The 17551-nt window shown below is 45.2% G+C and overlaps 1 protein-coding gene across 1 annotated transcript in view; it reads right to left on the bottom strand.

Moving 5' to 3' along the window:
• The window catches only part of mnta (MAX network transcriptional repressor a), a 173384-nt gene extending 156110 nt beyond the window's left edge, over window positions 1-17274 (bottom strand). Inside the window, exon 1 of the mRNA XM_063031597.1 lies at window positions 16311-17274. Coding sequence (XP_062887667.1) covers window positions 16311-16380 — 70 coding nt within the window. The 5' untranslated portion in view covers window positions 16381-17274. The remainder of the gene's footprint in view (window positions 1-16310) is intronic.
• Between the last annotated feature and the right edge of the window lie 277 nt (window positions 17275-17551).

The raw sequence follows: 17551 nt of genomic DNA on the forward strand, positions 1-17551 counted from the left end.
GATTGAGTTTAATCTGGCACTATGCTTTACATCGACATTGTGAGCCAAAGAGCCTCCTCCTGTGCTCCTACCACACTACATACAGAAAAAAGTGCAAGGCCGTAACTCGAGTTCCCAATACATCCAGTAAAGTCCACAGAATGAAACTGAAAGACCTTTCAGACATTTCTGCAATCAAATATTCAAGATCAAACGGGAAGCACACGCAGGCTTTCAAGTTCACACCGATGGTTTAGCTGAGAGTCAATAATTTTACAGGCATAACATACGTCACCATCGGTCAATCATTACCCTTTCCCAAAGATAATTATCCTTCTGTTACCAGGAGAAGCTGCTGCAGTTTATCTTCCCAATCTTTAAACCTTTTTTTTGCTGGCTAATTTGGCATTGTATTCATAGAATGCTCTGAGTGATAAGTTCAACAATGACCAAGCCCAACTATCAACTAACTGAATGGCACAGTGTTGCTAATAATAACCTTCTTCCTCAAAATAATTAGGAAAACATGAATACAAATCATATTAGGTACACTCTTAAGTAGATTATCCTGGGTATTAGGCAAATACGTACTTTGACCTGAATGCATCTTCACTTGAGCTCAGATTGTAACAGAATACATGTCCTACTTTCAGACTTAAAAAGCTTAAATATTTAATAACTTAGATTGGCTCTCTAGTTTAGCCATCAAATAAGGAATCTTTTGATTTAATCTTTTTTTTACCTGGATCTTTAAACAGCAGAGTGAGCTCTTTATTCCTGTGACATCCGCAGTTGGTCGCAATTGATGCTCTGACTCTAGTGGTCACCGATTCAATCCTCTCAGCTACCACCACTCAGCTCGTCCCTGCTCTAGCATCAACGGAGAGCATTGGAAATCATAAGGCTGTAGCCCGAGCCCCAATTAAGCATCAAAGTGCAGGCTAATACAGCAATGCTGAACGGGAGGGAGGTGGGGAATGTCACACACTCTCAGTGATGCTGACTTTCAGATATGTCGTTCGGCCAAGGCCCCATCTAGCCTCCCTGAAGGATGTAGAGGAACCCAGGCCGTAATGGAATCAAGGAAAAGGCAAACTTTTCCAGGAGTCCAATAGTCCAGTATTAACCCTTCAGTCAATCTAAAAATTATAGTTGGACTACAGTGACATATACATGTAGTGGCCACTTGATTAGGTGCCTCCTGTACCTAGTAAAGTGGCTATTGAGTGTATGTTCATGGTCTTCTGCTGCTGTAGTCCGTCCGCTTCAAGATTTGACATGGTTCAGAGAAGCTCTTCTGAACACCACTGTCATAACACGTGGTTATTTGAGTTACAGTCGCCTTCCTGTCAGCTTGAACCAGTCTGGCCATTCTCCTCTGACCCTTCTCATTAACGAGGCATTTTCACCCACAGAACTGTTGCTCACTGGATGGTTTTTGCACCATTCTCTGTAAACTTTAGAAACTGTTGTGCGCGAAAATCCCAGGAGATCAGCAGTTTCTGAACTACGCAAACCACCCCTTCTGGCACCAACAATCATTCCACGGTCAAAGTCACTTAGATCACATTTCTTTCCCATTCTGATGTTTGCTCTGAACAACAATATGACCATGCCTGTATGTGTTTATGCACTGAGTTGCTGCCACAAGATTGGCTGATTAGATATTTGCATTAACGAGCAGGTGTACAGGTGTACCTAATAAAGTGGCCCCTGCGCATATATTGTATATAAAAGCAATTCAAAGGATTTAAAGTTTCTTTACAGTATTCAAATGATATGATATGCTATTGAAGTAAATTATTCTTCTTCAAAATGGACAGTCTTAAAGTTTCTGCCTAGACTCACATAACCTCAGCTTCTTGTTTTAATTCTCTTTGGAACTTTGATGGTATGCTACAAGATGAGCCCGGGCACTTTCCCAGGTTTCTCTTACTTAGAAAATCAAGCAGAGAACAAACATGACTAAGAAGTCTATGACCAACAAAATAGTTTTTTTTTAATTTACGTAATTGATGATGAAAACAGGCCTTTTCCCCTTTGTAAACTGAGCTTCTAAGGCCCGGTGAGCAGACTCATTCGGGTGGGTTCAAAAAAGCTTTATCAAATCTCACGGGTGGCTCTGGGCGTTTTTCATTAACAGAGCCGACAATGTGACTGAAACTGAAAGGCAATGTGGTTACGTTTGTGTCTGCTGCCTTGTTTATGCCACTGTTATTCTGACATTCAGACACTTCCCCGTTTTTGTTCTTAATGCATAAGCTCCGCTCATTAACTTGAATTTAGTCCCAAAAAAGGTCAATCTTTCAACTATAAAGAAGCAACGCACCCTACATGATCTCAGGGCGTCCAAAGGACCCTGCAGTCCATGGAGTGTTTTGGACAGCAAACAGTGATGCAGGATAACTTTCCTTTTTCACTTACTGCTCTCAGTCTGAGTTTGCTTTCAATTTAAACCCAACACTGGTGTCACAGGATTAAGAGTACAATTTGCTTCACAATCTCTTCTGCTGCCAACCATTGGAAATCCCCAAAGTGACTCTCTGGCCTTCCTTGTGATCTCTCAATGGCTTTATAGAAGAATTAGTAGTGTAACTGATTCCTCAACTGCAGACCCGCTTTCCGAGACCCTTTACAGCTCTTGTTCTCGGTATTATTTTATTTGTACAGTTTGACTACGTTGGTTGATTGTCAGTCTTTGCCTGGGGATGTAGTTTCTCACAGAATTGTGAAGTATTTCTTTTTCCTGTTAAAAAAAACAAAGCTCAGGGTTGTACATGTACTTTGATTGTAAAGTGACTTTGAATTTTGAATTTGCCAGGCTTCCTCAAGAGGAAGAAAAATCTTCCCCGGGTGCAAAGGTATGGCGGTTATTAATGGGAAGGTAGCGTAATGCTTCAGTTCAAACGCACTATGTAACGGGGAATTTAATGTGACAAGGTAACATGAAACAAGAGCAGGAGTCGGCCATCTGTCCCCGAAAAACCTGCTGCACCATTTATTTGGAGAAGGGGTTCCCAACCTGGTGTCCACAGACCCCTTGGTTAATGGTAGGGGTCCATGGCATAAAAGAGGCTGGGAACCTCTGATTTGGGGCAACACACACACAAAATACCTTCTAAGGGATCCTTGTTGATTTCTTCACCAAAATACAGTGAGTGGAGGATAGTCAGATATAAATTTTGTGCATAAAATCACTCCTTTTTCCTTCCAGGGATGCAGTTTCCCAGAGCGACTTGCAGAGAAGTTACTTGCTGGCCGAGTAGTGAATGTACGCAGGTGCATAATTCTGCCTCTATGCTCACTAAAACTGTGCCTAAAGAGTTCTGTACCTGTAACATTTCGTTACTGAAGGCAGATCATCTGGAGGCTGTTGGAGAGGAATTGTTGTCAGTTTGTAATTTAGCAGGTGTTTGTAAATTGACAGAAGAAACCAGTATGTCCTACTTTTTATAATGATCTGACAATTACCAATTGCGCCTGAACTGGGTTGATAATGCAAGTCTAGTGCACAAGTAAATGTGGAATTCACATAGACAGAGCATACACTCAATACTATCAGTCTCATTCAAGCCCCAAGAACGTCTGTACTAAAGTACCCGGAATAGTTCTGTAATTAATTTGAACAGAGTGTCTCCACCCAGCAGTGCACCTGAACCCACAGTTACTATCGCAGATGTAAGATCAGTCTTCCAGAGAGTGAACCCTCAGAAAGCAACTGGTCCAGATGGTGCCCCTAGCCATGTCCTTCGACCCTGCGCAGATCAGCTGGCGGGAGTGCTACTGGACGTTTTTCACCAGCGCTTCACTTTCTCTAGACTGTGTCACCATTATGCATCCTGGTACAGTTTTGCCTCATACCACCTCAACGCGCCATTGTGACAAATTGATCTATATGGATGGTTTTTCACTCTACCTCGTACATGTGACAATTAGAAACCAATTTACCGGTAGGTCTTGGAACACAGAACAAAAGAGAACAGGCCCGTCCTTGCATCTGCACTGACACAATGCCAAACCGACCCAATCCTCTTCATGATCCTTTCTGTCTATTTCCTTTATATCCAACAGCCTCTTGTACGCACTTACAGAAAGGTAAGAAATATTAGCTCAGTTTACCACATGTACATTGAAACATAAGGTGGAATGTGTCACTTGCGCTGATGACCAACACAGTCCGAATATGTGCTGGGATCAGCTCCAATGTTTCCAGCGCCAAGACAGCATACCCGCAACCTACTAACTGTAACCCGTACAATTTTGGAACGGGGGAAGAAATTGGAATACCTGGTGGTCACGCGGTCATGGGGAGAATGTACAAACTCCTTACAGAGCACGGCGGGAATTGAACCCCGATCGCTGGCAGCGTGGAGCATCACGTTAGCCACCGCGCTGCTGCGTTACTCCTGTTTCTACCACTACAGACACCAGCCCATTGCAGGCACCCACCACTCTCTGTGTTAAAGCAAAAATACCACACCCATTCACTTTAAACTTTCCCGCGTCACCTCAAATGCCTGTCCTGTTGTTTTGAAATTCTCCTGACCTTCCATAGTGCGTTCATCATGCATTTAGGACGTGGTTCAAAGACCCCACCCCCCCCCACCACCAAAAAAAGTGAAATGCTCAGAAACAAAAAAAAATCACTTGGCCTACAAATAGTTGCACACTTCAGTATCCATATAACACACATCAAAGTCGCTGGTGAACGCAGCAGGCCAGGCAGCATCTCTAGGAAGAGGTACAGTTGATGTTTCGGGCCAAGACCCTTCGTCAGGACTAACTGAAAGAAGGGATAGTAAGAGATTTGAAAGTGGGAGGGGGAGGGGGAGATCCGAAATGATAGAAGACAGGAGGGGGAGGGATGGAGCCAAGAGCTGGACAGGTGATTGGCAAAAAGGGATATGAGAGGATCATGGGACAGGAGGCCCAGGGAGAAGGAAAAGGGGGAGGGGGGAAAAAAACCCAGAGGATGGGCAAGGGGTATAGTGAGAGGGACAGAGAGAGAAAAAGGAGAGAGAAAGAATGTGTGTATATAAATAAATAAATAACAGATGGGGTATGAGGGGTAGCTCTTGGCTCCATCCCTCCCCCTCCTGCCTTCTCCTATCATTTCGGATCTCCCCCTCCCCCTTTCAAATCTCTTACTAGCTCTTCCTTCAGTTAGTCCTGACGAAGGGTCTCGGCCCGAAACGTCAACTGTACCTCTTCCTAGAGATGCTGCCTGGCCTGCTGCATTCACCAGCAACTTTGATGTGTGTTGCTTGAATTTCCAGCATCTGCAGAATTCCTTGTGTTCAGAATCCATATAACTGTTCCACCAGGTTCAGAAACAGTTATCACCTTACAACCATCAGGCTCCTGAACTAGCATGGGTAAATTCCATGATTCCACAACCTACTTTCAAGGACTCATGATCTCAACATTATTTGTTTATTTATTTATTTATTATTGTTTGCTTTTTCTGTATTTGCACAGTGGTCGTTTGTGTGTAGTTTTTCATTGGTTCCATTGTGTTTCTTTGCATCTACTGTGAATGCCTGCAAGAAAATGAATCTCAGGGCAGTATATGGTGACATATACGTACTCTGATAATAAATTTACTTTGAACTTTCACATCTATTCAAACAGAGGAAACAAGAACATGATAGTATTCATTCAGACTATGATTCTTCTATTTCTGTGAATGAGGGGCGCCTCAAATGAGAAGGGGAATCTCAATCACACTTCTACTGTGCAGTATTGGTGTCAGTCCCCTCCTGTCCACAGGCTAAATGGTGAGTAAGGCTCCCTCTCCTCTGCGCCCGAAACTCAATCCCAGGAAAGCTCCTGCACTGCAAAAACTAATCTTTCCAATTTCCTTTCCATATCTGCAGCTTTTCTCCATTGGTTATCAGATGGGCAGAGGTCCTCTGAACTCTTAACGGCACCTGCTTCCCCTGCATAAGCCACAAGCAACACACCACCGAAAATAAAATGCAAGACAGCTCAGTCAAAACAAGTACAAAAAGTACATTTTGTACCATTTATTTCTCTCTTTGCCCTGTGCATTTTCTTTTTTTTCTCTCTGTTTTTGTACCAGATTTGTAGTGCTTTTCTTCTGACAGTCACCATCTGTGTTAGAAAAGTTGGCACAGCACAAACACAGAATCTGCAGATGCTGGAAACCCAGAGCAACGCACGCAAAATTCTGGAGGAATTCAGCAGGTCAGGCAGCATCCACGGAGAGGAATGAACAGTCGACACTTTGGGCTGAAACCCTTCATCAGGAATTAGGAGGTTGGCACAGTATCCACCTCCATACGCATCTCTCAGCTGGGTTAGTCTTCAATGGATTTTTATCCAGTTATAGCCATGCACAAGGTTAAAGAGGCAACCCTTCAATCATGACATGACTATCGGCCACTGCAGACCTGCCTTACGATTAAACACGAGGAGCTTGTAACGTGCCTGTCACTGGATGAAAATGTACAGGCAAGTGAAAGTGGATCAGAATCACAGACCAGCCACGGTGTTGGGGGCAAATCAATGGCAGGAATGAGGTGGGAGTGTTCATTTTTGTGTATCACTTTATCATAATGAATCAATTAGGACAGCTCTGACTCGTAGCTCGAGATCTTCCTGAAGCAGAGGTGGCTCTCTAATTACCACTTCAGTAAACGTTGACTTTCAGATCAGTTTATATCGTAGCTGATACTTGGATTCCTGTCAGGAAACTGCGAAGAGCTACGCATGCTGGAAGCCCAAAATAAAAACAGAAAATGCTAGAAATACTCAGCTCGTCAGGGCACATATGTGGGAAGAGGTAAAGGAGCTAACACTTCAGGTCATTGATGCTTAATGGCCAGCAAGAGAGATCAGCAGCCACCGCTAATTTCCCCTTCCTTACTCCTGTGAAATTAAGACTATTTGTATCAGCTACCATCTCCTCCCCAGCTACCTGCATGAGAAACCCCTCAACATGAGAGCTGGATGTAGAGATTGGGGATGTGTTTTTGAAGCTCGGTGTAAAACAAGTGATCCATTCATTCACTGTCATCTGTGTGTTTAATTCTCTTTTCGGGAGCGTTGACCTGTGGTGAACTGTTCCCCTGTGCACACTTCAGGCCATCGCTGAATGAACATCGTAGACAGCGACAAGACAGTCGACAGGGCGTGACCTCATGGCTGAGCCTGGGGACGTTCCTAATCCCGCTTCCCATCACCAGACGATAGTAAAGAGCAGGGATCCCTCTGCGTGGAGTTTTCACACAGAACAGCCTCTGGAGGTTACAGGGAATGGTGCGAGAAACAAAAACATCCAGTGAGCAGCAGTTCTGTGGGTGAAAGTGTCTTGTTAATGAGAGAGGTCAGAGGAGAATGACCAGACTGGTTCAAGCTGACAGGAAGGCAACAGTAACTCAAATAACCACGCGTTACAACAGTGGCGTGCAGAAAAGCATCTCTGAATGCACAACATGTCAAACCTCAAAGAGGTTGGGCTACAACAAGAGAAGACCACACCAGTTTCCACTCCTGTATCTAATAAAGTGGCCACTCAGTGTATATTTACTTTGACCTGGACTTTCACATACATTGTATTCCCCAACTGGACAAAGATGGGCACCTGGTAGAATGGATGAAGCAACTGCTGACTGTGGTGGCAACAGGTCGCAGTGCTGCCTTGGTTGTTGCACAGAGCAAATAAAACGCCATAAAATATCCCCACTTGGCTGTAAACCAGAGCATTATCACCTATACATCAACTGTTGAGTAAAGCATGGCTAAAGGTCGCTCTCAGCTCAAGATGCAAAATAACGTTTCCACCGCTCTGCAAATAAACCAAATGGCTCGACAGATAACAACAGGATTCAGCGAGAAACCCAAACCAAGTCATTAGCATAAAGAATAAATTTCTACCTCCCACGTTCAACTTTTTATTTCGAATATAGAAAAAAACATTTAAAAAAAACTAACATCATAGGAAATGTGTTAGTGCTCCTAGTCAACTATGATTTAGTTTTCATTTAACTAGCAGCACTAAGTTATTCAACCCCAATTGGTGAAAGTGTTGCCTTAACCACTACTACGAAAGAATAAATCTTTTTAAAAACATTATTTTTTATAACATATAGCAGCAATCACCAATCCGGTTCAATTCCTGTTGCTTCTAGAGCTTGTACCTTCTCCCTGTGACCGTGCGGGTTTCCTCAGGGTTGCCCAGTTTCCTCGCACATTCCAAAGACGTATGGATTAGGGTCAGTGAGCTGTGGGCTTGTCAGAAGTGTGGCGACGCTTGCCAGCTGCCCCTTGCACAATCGTCAGACTGCGTTGGTCGTTGACGCGAATAAAACATTTCACTGTATGTTGCAAATAATAAGTGCTCACAAATCTGGGCCTAAGTCTGAGAAAGGAATAGTGAATTTGAATCTCTCATATCCTATTTTAAATCTGTATCGGCTTTACCTTTATAATTTTGTCCACTCCTACATCTCTGCATACTCATCTGTTCCACCGGCTGCCAAGAAGCTCCCACCTCTGGCTGCTGAGTTTTCAGTCAACAACGGCCCGTGGCTTGGAACTGCTGACCAGAACCCATCCAGTTAATAAACTCATTCCTTCAAGACCCAAATCCTTTACTCGATTGTTTTTGATTATTCCTTCTAACAGTGCCTAGGGCTCAACGTCTATTTTCCACTTGCCTCTGCCGATCGCACTTTCCTACAATCAAAGGAGATGTGTACAATTGCAACTTGTCAATGAGTCATATCAGATCATTCAATAAGGAGAGAGCAAACTGCAACATGTTGCACTGATGACAAAAAAAAATCATTTATTTCCTCTGCCACCAGTTTTCGCTCCCACTCAGGTAATTTCTAATTTTGAAACAAGTGTGTGTGAGAGAGAGAGAGAGAGAGAGAGAGAGACAGAGAGAGAGAGACTGTGAATGGGAGAGGGGATGGGGAGGGGGAGGGGTGTGTTGAGGGGTGAGGGGCTGGAGAGGGGGAGGGGTCTGTTGAGGGGAGAAGGGCATTGAGGGGGAGGGGCAGTGAGGGGGAGGGAGAATGGGGAGACAGTCAGCTTTTGTTCTCGCAGGATGTGAATCAAAACAGCGTGTTTCACACCAGCCAAAGTGATGAGTTGCAAATTTCTGTGAGCAACTGACAGGATGGAGTTTTCTTCCTCTCGCTGGAGTGTGCTCCCCCACCCCCACACTCCTCCCCCCAAAATAGGAGCACAATGAGAATGAGGGACCTATTTAGAATGGAGAAGGAGCTGGAAACCTGTGGGATCCCCAAAGTCTTTAATCACTTTGTTTTTTGCACACAGAGGAATTCTGAAGATGGGAACCAGACACGAAGGTAGACAGAACCCATGGTCTACCTTGATCTAATGGATGAAAGAGCAAATCCAAGGAGCCAATGGCCTCCGCCTATTCTCATTCTTACCACACAGCATCTCGCTCTAAGAAATCTGTATCTTGACCAAAGGAGATTTAAGGAAAAGTGATACTTCACACCTTACAAAGCAAACAAAAGAAAGAAATTCAAAGAACCTTTGACAGATTTATCTAGGGAGTAACCCATTCTCCCACCATTCTCCATAAACTCTTGGCTGATTAGATACTTGCATTAATGAGCAGGAGTACAGGTGTACCTAATAAAGTGGCCACAGGGCGTATATCACACCCTTTCTTCAAAAATGCCATTTTACTTTTTACCTGACGAAGGGTCTCGGCCTGAAACGTCGACTGCACCTCTTCCTAGAGATGCTGCCTGGCCTGCTGCGTTCACCAGCAACTTTGATGTGTGTTGCTTTTACTTTCAATGTTAGCTATGTACATTACTGTGTCCATTGCTCTGTTGCTCTACCTTTATTTCACCTTAGTTGACCTTCGAAAATACATCACTTTGAACTTGTCACTTCCCTCTCTCTGCTATTGGGCCTTGAATATTATGATGGACAACTTTCGGTAAATGCATTCCACACACACACACACACACACACACACAGACGTCATTGCGCTGACTGCATGCAATTCAATGTCTTCCCCGGGATATTCTCATAATGGGTTCTACACTGAGCTGATGCAATCAGATTGGCTTTCTGGTGCCTTTCCCACCGTACACAGCAGAATATTCCACTTCTTCAGTAATGGAGATGTGAGTATATTGTTTGTATACTGTGTTTAGGTAAATACTTCTATTTATTTGTAATATGATTTTATCTACATTCTGCGGTGCATCATGTTCTAATTTGTGTGCATTTTTTAATTAACTTTGTGGGTAATTGAAAATTGTACGTCCTGTGCCTAATAAAACAGGGCTCTTTGCCCTCAGCAGGAGGGAGATTGGCACTGCCAGCGTTCACACTGGACAAAATAGTACAGAGCTATCATTCTGTTTTCTGATAGGTGTCTTTTTGCAAATATTGGCAGTTCCCTTTTCAGTATTTTCACTAATTTTTGTAAAATTGATTTTGACGTACCTAATAAATACCCTTGCACTAAAGTGCTAAGCGACTCTAGCCATTTTTTCCCCTTGGGTCATAACCCCCATATCTAACAAATATTTGCAGCACAATTCCTTTTCATGTAAAGCTTTGGAAAGATGCTATTAGACTATCTGACAAAGAATACTTCAGCTCCAAAGAAGAAATAAGTTTTGAAAACAGCTACTTCCCCCCCCCCATGCTGTCAGGCTGACCAACACCTTCACCCATTAACCCACCCCACGACTTCCCACCACCACTACGTACACATCACCAAGCAGCATTTATCTACATACATTCAGTCTATGTATAGAACGGTTACTTGTTCATTGCATTTTATAGGATTGCTTTCGGATTTTTTAAAATTATATTCTTTACGCTTCTTGTGGTTTTTTTTGTGCTGCATTGGACCTGGGGTAACAATCGTGTACTGAAGAATGCACCAATGCAGAAATGATTTGCCTTGGACTTGGGGCCTTGATTCACAAGGAGAGGTTGTGTGGACCACGTCTTTATTGCCTGTCATGTAGGGGATTGAGGGGTGACCCGATAGAGGTATATAAGATCATGAGGCGTATAGACAGGGTGAGAGCATATAGTGTTTTTCCCCCAGTGAGGGGCTGATAGAAACAAGAGGATGTAGGTTTAAGATCAAAGGAAAGTGATTTAAAATGGAAACTGGGGCAGCTTCTTCACACAAAGGGAGGTGCGAATTTGGAATGAGCGGCCAAAAATAGTGGTTGAGATGGGTATGTAGGTGACAGTTAAGAGCCATCTAAGTAAATGCAAGGATAGGAGAAGTTTAGAGTACCACAGGCCAAACTCTTGTAAGTTGACACTATTTCATGTAAGTCAACAGTTAGCATTGTTTCAGTTATGATGTTGAGATGCATCCCAAGATGCACCGGGGCACATCAGCAGTGATGTAACCTGGGGTCATCGGGTGTGTTTGGGTCTTTCAACATCGGGGCCCCTCGCCCAGGCGACCCTCCCGGGGTTGATCAGGCCCTGGCTTGTGTCAAAGTAACATCCACTCAGGCAGCAAGTAGGCTGTGTTTCATATCCTCTATTACATGGCAAGAACGTTCTGCAAGATTCAAGATTGTTGACTGTCATTCTTCAGTACACGATTGTTACCCCAGGTCCAATGCAGCACAAAAAAACCACAATTAGCATAAAGAACATAATAAAAAAAATCTGAAAGCAATCCTATAAAACGCAAGTAACCGTTCTATACATAGACTGAATGTATGTAGATAAATGCTGCTTGGTGATGTGTACATAGCGGTGGTGGGAAGTCGTGGGATGGGTTAATGGGTGAGGGTGTTGGTCAGCCTGACAGCTTGGGGGGAAGTAGCTGTTTTCGAAACTTATTTCTTCTTTTACTCTTTGGGGCTGAGGTATTCTTTGTCAGATAGATGTTTATCATGGTTGAAATGTTTATGCAAAATAGTCATCACTCTCCACCCCCTAACTCCTCGACATCGGGCTCAGCACATTCCTCTGCAGCAGGACCCTCGACTTCCTGACCGACAGACCACAACCAGGACAGGACAGCAGAGTAACAGTTAGCGCAGTGCTTTGAAGTGTCAGGTTTAAATCAGGATTCAATTCCCGCTGCTGTCTGTAAGGAGCTTGTATGTTCTCCCCGTGACGGCGCGTGTTTCCGCTGGGTGTTCCGGCTCCCTCCCACACTCTGAAGATGCATGGATTAGGGTTAGGGGTAGTGAGGTTGTGGACATGCTTTGTTGGCACCAGGAGCGTGGCCACACCTGCAGACTGACCCCAGCGCATCCTCAAAACGTGCCGGTCATTGACGCAAAACCACGCATTTCACTGGTGTGCCCTCGACCTCTCACTTTATGCCCCATGCTCTCACAAAGCGCGGCCAGGTCGTGCCCCAGCTCCACTTCCACGTTTACAATGACACCACCATAGTGAGCGGCGTCGAGGCAGAGTACAGGGAGGAGATAGAGTGGTAGCAAAACAGCAGCCTTCCCCTAACAGTCAGCAAAATTAAAGACGTGGTCACTATTAACTTCAGAAGCAGGGCATTTCTGTGTGGACCGATGGTACACAGCGGGTCTGGATGTAAACATCACCAACAGCTGGTCCTGGCACAACCACACAGACGCTACGGCCAAGAAAGCACTTGAACGCCTCTACTTCTTTAGAAAACTAAGGAAATTCGGTACATCCCCAATGACCTTCACCATTTTTTACAGATGGTGCCACTGAAAACATTCTGTCCTGATACAGTACACAGCTTGGTAGGACAACCCGCTCGACCCTGGACCAAAAGGGGTTGTGGGCACAGTTCAGTCTGTCAGGAAAACCAGCCCTCCCATCCACCGTCTCCGTCTACACCTCCCGCTATCTCAGCCAAAATAATGAAAGACCCCTCCCATCTCTCTCCTACCCCCTTCCATCAGGCAGAGGATACAAGAGACTGGAAAACATACACCACCAGGGTCAAGGGCATCTTCCACCCTCCTGTTATAAAATAAACTCTTGTTCTCGCAATCTCCCTTACTGTGGCCTTTTACCTTGTTGTCTGCCTGTCCTGCATTTTCTCTGTGCCTGTAACACACTATTCTGCAGTCTGTTATTGTTTTCCCTTTAGCACCACCTCGACTGTGCTTACGTTTGATATACGAGGGCGTGCAAATCTGAGTGTCTCACTGCCTCTTCAGACGTGCGAATGTAACGCCGTGGGAGTGTAGCGGTGAGAGCAGTGCACTAACATCTCAGGGCATTCCGGAGTTCAGTTCCGGTGCCACCTGCAAGGAGTGTGCGTACATTCTCCCTGTGAAGCACATGGGTTTCCTCCGGATGCTCCTGTTTCCTCCCACATTCCAAAGACGGAGGGGGATAGTAGGTTAATGATCCTGGGATTATGCTGGTGTTAAGATAAGTGGGTTGCTGTGTGGTGCGGCTCATTGGGCTGAAAGGGCCAGATCCACTCTGTATCTCTCAGTAAATAAATAAACTTTGATTGACCATTCCTCCAATCTAGCTCCTCACTGACGACGACCAGCAAAGAGAGCAAGCTAACACCGATTACACGTCATGTCTCCTCCTTTGAAGACAGTACCACTCGCTCAGCAGCTAGCTTAATACTTTACAGCGAGCGCCAGCAACCAGAGCCCAACTCCCACCGCTGTCTGTAAGGAGTTTGCAAGCTCTCCCTGTGTCCGCGTGGGTTTCCTCCGGACGCACCGGTTTCCTCCCATAGTCCAAAGACATACGAGTTGAGGTGAGTAAGTTGTGAGCGTGCTACGTTGCCACCAGAAGTGTGGGAAGGCTGCACGCTGCCCCCCCCCGCCCCCCACGGAACATCTATTTATTTAGTGAGAAACAGCACGGGACAGGCTCCCCCAGCCCTTCAAGCCGCACCACCTGGCAACCCCAAATTCAATCCTAGCCTAACCATGGGACAACTTCCAATGACCCACCGACCGGTGCGTCTCTGGAACGCGGGAGGAGACGGGAGCACCCAGATGAATGCCACGGGGTCACCGGGAGAACGTGCAAACTCCTTACAGACAGCCCCAGGAACTGAGCCCAGGTCGCTGATACAGTAAAGCGAAGCGCTGACCACTGCGCTACCGCACATCTTTAGACCGTGCTGGTCACTGGCGCAAATGGCACGTCTCATTGTATGTTTTGACGTACACGTGATGACGAAAGCCAATCTCTTTATAATCTTTCCAAAAAAGACAAGAGAAAATTCTCTTATACTCATCACGTTTAGGAGTTGCTGTTAAGGCCAGCACCTATCGATTCTCCTGAATTGCCGGAGGTAAGTGACTTGGTGGCTATTTAAGGAAACTGCTAAATCAACCACATTACTGTACAACTGAGTGCATTGGTAACAATAACATTGCTGAAAGACACCGACAATTGGCTTCCACTAATTAGTGAACCAGTCAGCTGTCATAGTTTCAATAACTATTAATAACACCATCTTTTTATTCCAGATTTGTTTAATCATTTGATATTTCTCCCCTGGGTGGGATTTGAACTAACATTTGCCAGTTTGTTGCCCCAGATTTCTGGATCACAGTCCAGGCTCTTTGATCTGGTACAATACCTGAAAGTAACTCAGTTTTTGACCCCTGCTTATTAACACTGCAGTCAACTGGGGGGAGGAGGGGTGGAGGGGAAGAAGGGGGTAACACTTTCACTTCATCCCCCCTCTCCTAACCACCTACCTTTCCCCTCACCTGCTTTCACCTATCATTTTCCAGCTTGAACTCCTTTCTCCCCCAAGCCCCCACCTTCTTCTCCCTTCCTTTCCAGTCCTGATGAAGGGTCTCAGCCCGAAACATTGGCTCTTTATCCTTCTCTGTAGATGCTGCCTGACCTGCCGAGTTTGTGTGTGTGTGTGTGTGTGTGTGTGTGTGTAAGTGCAATCGCATGTCTGGCTGGGGCATGTCCCTGCTCTCTGAAAGGTGTTTTCAATTATTGATTCGGTTAGTCATCTATCAAAATACTGAACCTCAATGACCTCTTCTCTTATCATCCACCCGATCTGGAAAACTACTAGAATAGAACAAATTGCTATCAATAACAAGAGGACTACTTAGAATAACAAATGGGGAAAACAAAATCACTTCAGGTTTTTGATGTTACAAGAAGCAGGAACCTCCGTGCATTCAGTATAGCAAAAATTTAGAGGGAAAAATCCATGAATTGACTTCAAACAGGGAGCACGTCACTTATTTTAAGCCTTTAAGAGGAATTATCTACAATTTTACAGCCTTCATTAATAATTCCATTTTAGGATTAGATGTAACCGTTGTTTCTTATTTGGGGGGGGTGGAGTGGCATTTGCAAAGAGATTTGACCAATCTAATCACTGCCCTCCTAGAGAAGGAAATGCAATGACAGAAAGCTGGAATTTCAAAGAAGAAGATGGCAGCGTGTTTAAATGCCGGGAGAGGGAAGGGAGGGAGGGTCTTTAAACGGAATCAATCGGCAGTTGGAACAAATCCTGCCGCCACATGTAAATATATAATCGTCAGACGGGGTAACTGGGCTGAAATGTACGGGAGACAGGCTTGCCCCGGCGCACGTGGTAGCGGGGCGGAGTCAGACACGTCACCACTGATACTATTATTAACAAAAGCTCGTGGAGACACGGCTCCGGGCTGCCAGAGCCTCTGCTCTGCGGCACCGCCGACTGCCATGTACCCCGACCTCGCAACTCTGCGCCTCTCGCCGTGCGCGCAATCTAACAATCACACCCGGTCCCGCTCCATTTCCAAAAAAAAATCACGACAGAGGAACATCGCAGCGACAATTTATTATAAAAAAAACTATCGAATGACATCCTCCTCCCCTCGCCACCATGCGTCATTATGCAAACAGACTACAGTATTTTCGCACGTCTGTCTCCGCCCTGTCTCCGAAAAAAAACCCCTCAAACACCCTCAAATTGCTGTTTTGTAGTACTTGGGTCTGTCGGCGTTGCCCAACATCAGAACATCTCCACGTGTCAATTTTAATGTATGCGGTCTTGCATGTAAAAATACATTTGCCTGTCGTATGCAACAATTCCTTAAATAATATCGAGTAGTAATTTATCTCGAGTAGTTGTAGGGTTTTTACTGCAATAGCTACATATCGTATAAAATGATTTAAATTAAACGCGTTCTGTGGTCTCCGAAACATTATTTCAAATTGTAATAGCATTATCATTTGTAACAATAAAATGTAACATTCGCCCTGCTACACTTAAAGCGGCTCGTGCAATATATGAAAGGCTACATGGATTGTCTGGGCTCGAGTCAGTGCAAGAGACAAGCATCCGCATTGGTCAGAGGAAAGAGAAATGTTACATCCACGCGCTCGCTTACCACGTGTTTTCTGTTGTTGCGCCTGCATTTCCAAAAACCTCGCAGCTTCCAGCAGTGTTTCGATACTCATACTCGATCCTATCAATCACTTGAAAAAAAAAACACTGGGCGATTTTTCTTCTCTTGCAGTGAGACACCAGCACAGGGGGGCAAATGCGTTAAGTTTTAATTTGGTTGCCTTAAACAGGCCCACTAGACCAGATCAAGAGGACAACGAAATATCCTTTAAGCCCCCGGAATCTTCCAGATGAGGGAGGGAGGGGGGAGGGAGGGAAAAGAGGGGGGTGGGGGGGAAAGTCTCAAGATGGCGCAGTACACAGCCCCAAAATCCAGCAATCACAACAAGCGGTAACACTGCCCACTAACAGTCCGATGCAAACCACGTCCCAGATCTTCCTGCCAGGCGGGCGATGTTTCAGTACAATTCCGATTCAACACAAAAGCTCCCTGATTGCTGGCGCCTCTTTTCATAGAACCGGGTTGCAGCGCCACATGGAAACAATCCGCGATCGAATTCCACAATCGAACACTATGTAACAATCCGGAGGCTAAAATGTATCCAACTGAGCTACAACGTTCGGTGGAAATTCACCAGTCTTTGCAAACAACCGACACGGCACTGATCGCCGTGCTCATTTGCATCTCATTCGATCCGCCCTGACAATCACACCAATCGGGCTGGAGAAGGCTTAACAGTAGTATTTTCACATGGACGCCCATCTGCGTTAATCTGGGGGAGGTTTCCATTAAAATAAAGCAACACGGTCAACGAAAATACAGAACGATTGCGAACCTTTATGAGTTCTAGTGAAATCTTTTGCTGGATGTTTATTGTAGATTTTATTGTAGCGGTTTTTAAAATGTTATTTCCGCTGTACGTTCTGCAATCGGCACGTTACTCCCTCCGTGCCACAGGTCGAGGAAGGCTATTTCCCGAGGCTGGTTTGTGCACGGGGATTACGACGCTAGGTGCAATATTTTTGTAGGAAACGTACAAAATGGTGGCGACTCGGGCTAGGGAGGGTGTGGTGATCAGGAGACAGAGGTTGCGGAAGAGAGTAAAATAGTGTTTGGACAAAACAGAAACGGAACAACGTGGTGAAGGCGGGGCTTGGGTGAAACGGGACGCGTGATATTTAAAGGGGCGGGTTCTGGGTCTGGCTTGCGGCCATGGACAATTACGGGTCGGCTCGACTTCAAGTTTTTGCCGGCTTCTAACGATTTGCTCGGCCATGCCACAG

This window comes from Mobula hypostoma, chromosome 23, assembly GCF_963921235.1.
Source record: "Mobula hypostoma chromosome 23, sMobHyp1.1, whole genome shotgun sequence".
NCBI lineage: Eukaryota > Metazoa > Chordata > Chondrichthyes > Myliobatiformes > Myliobatidae > Mobula > Mobula hypostoma.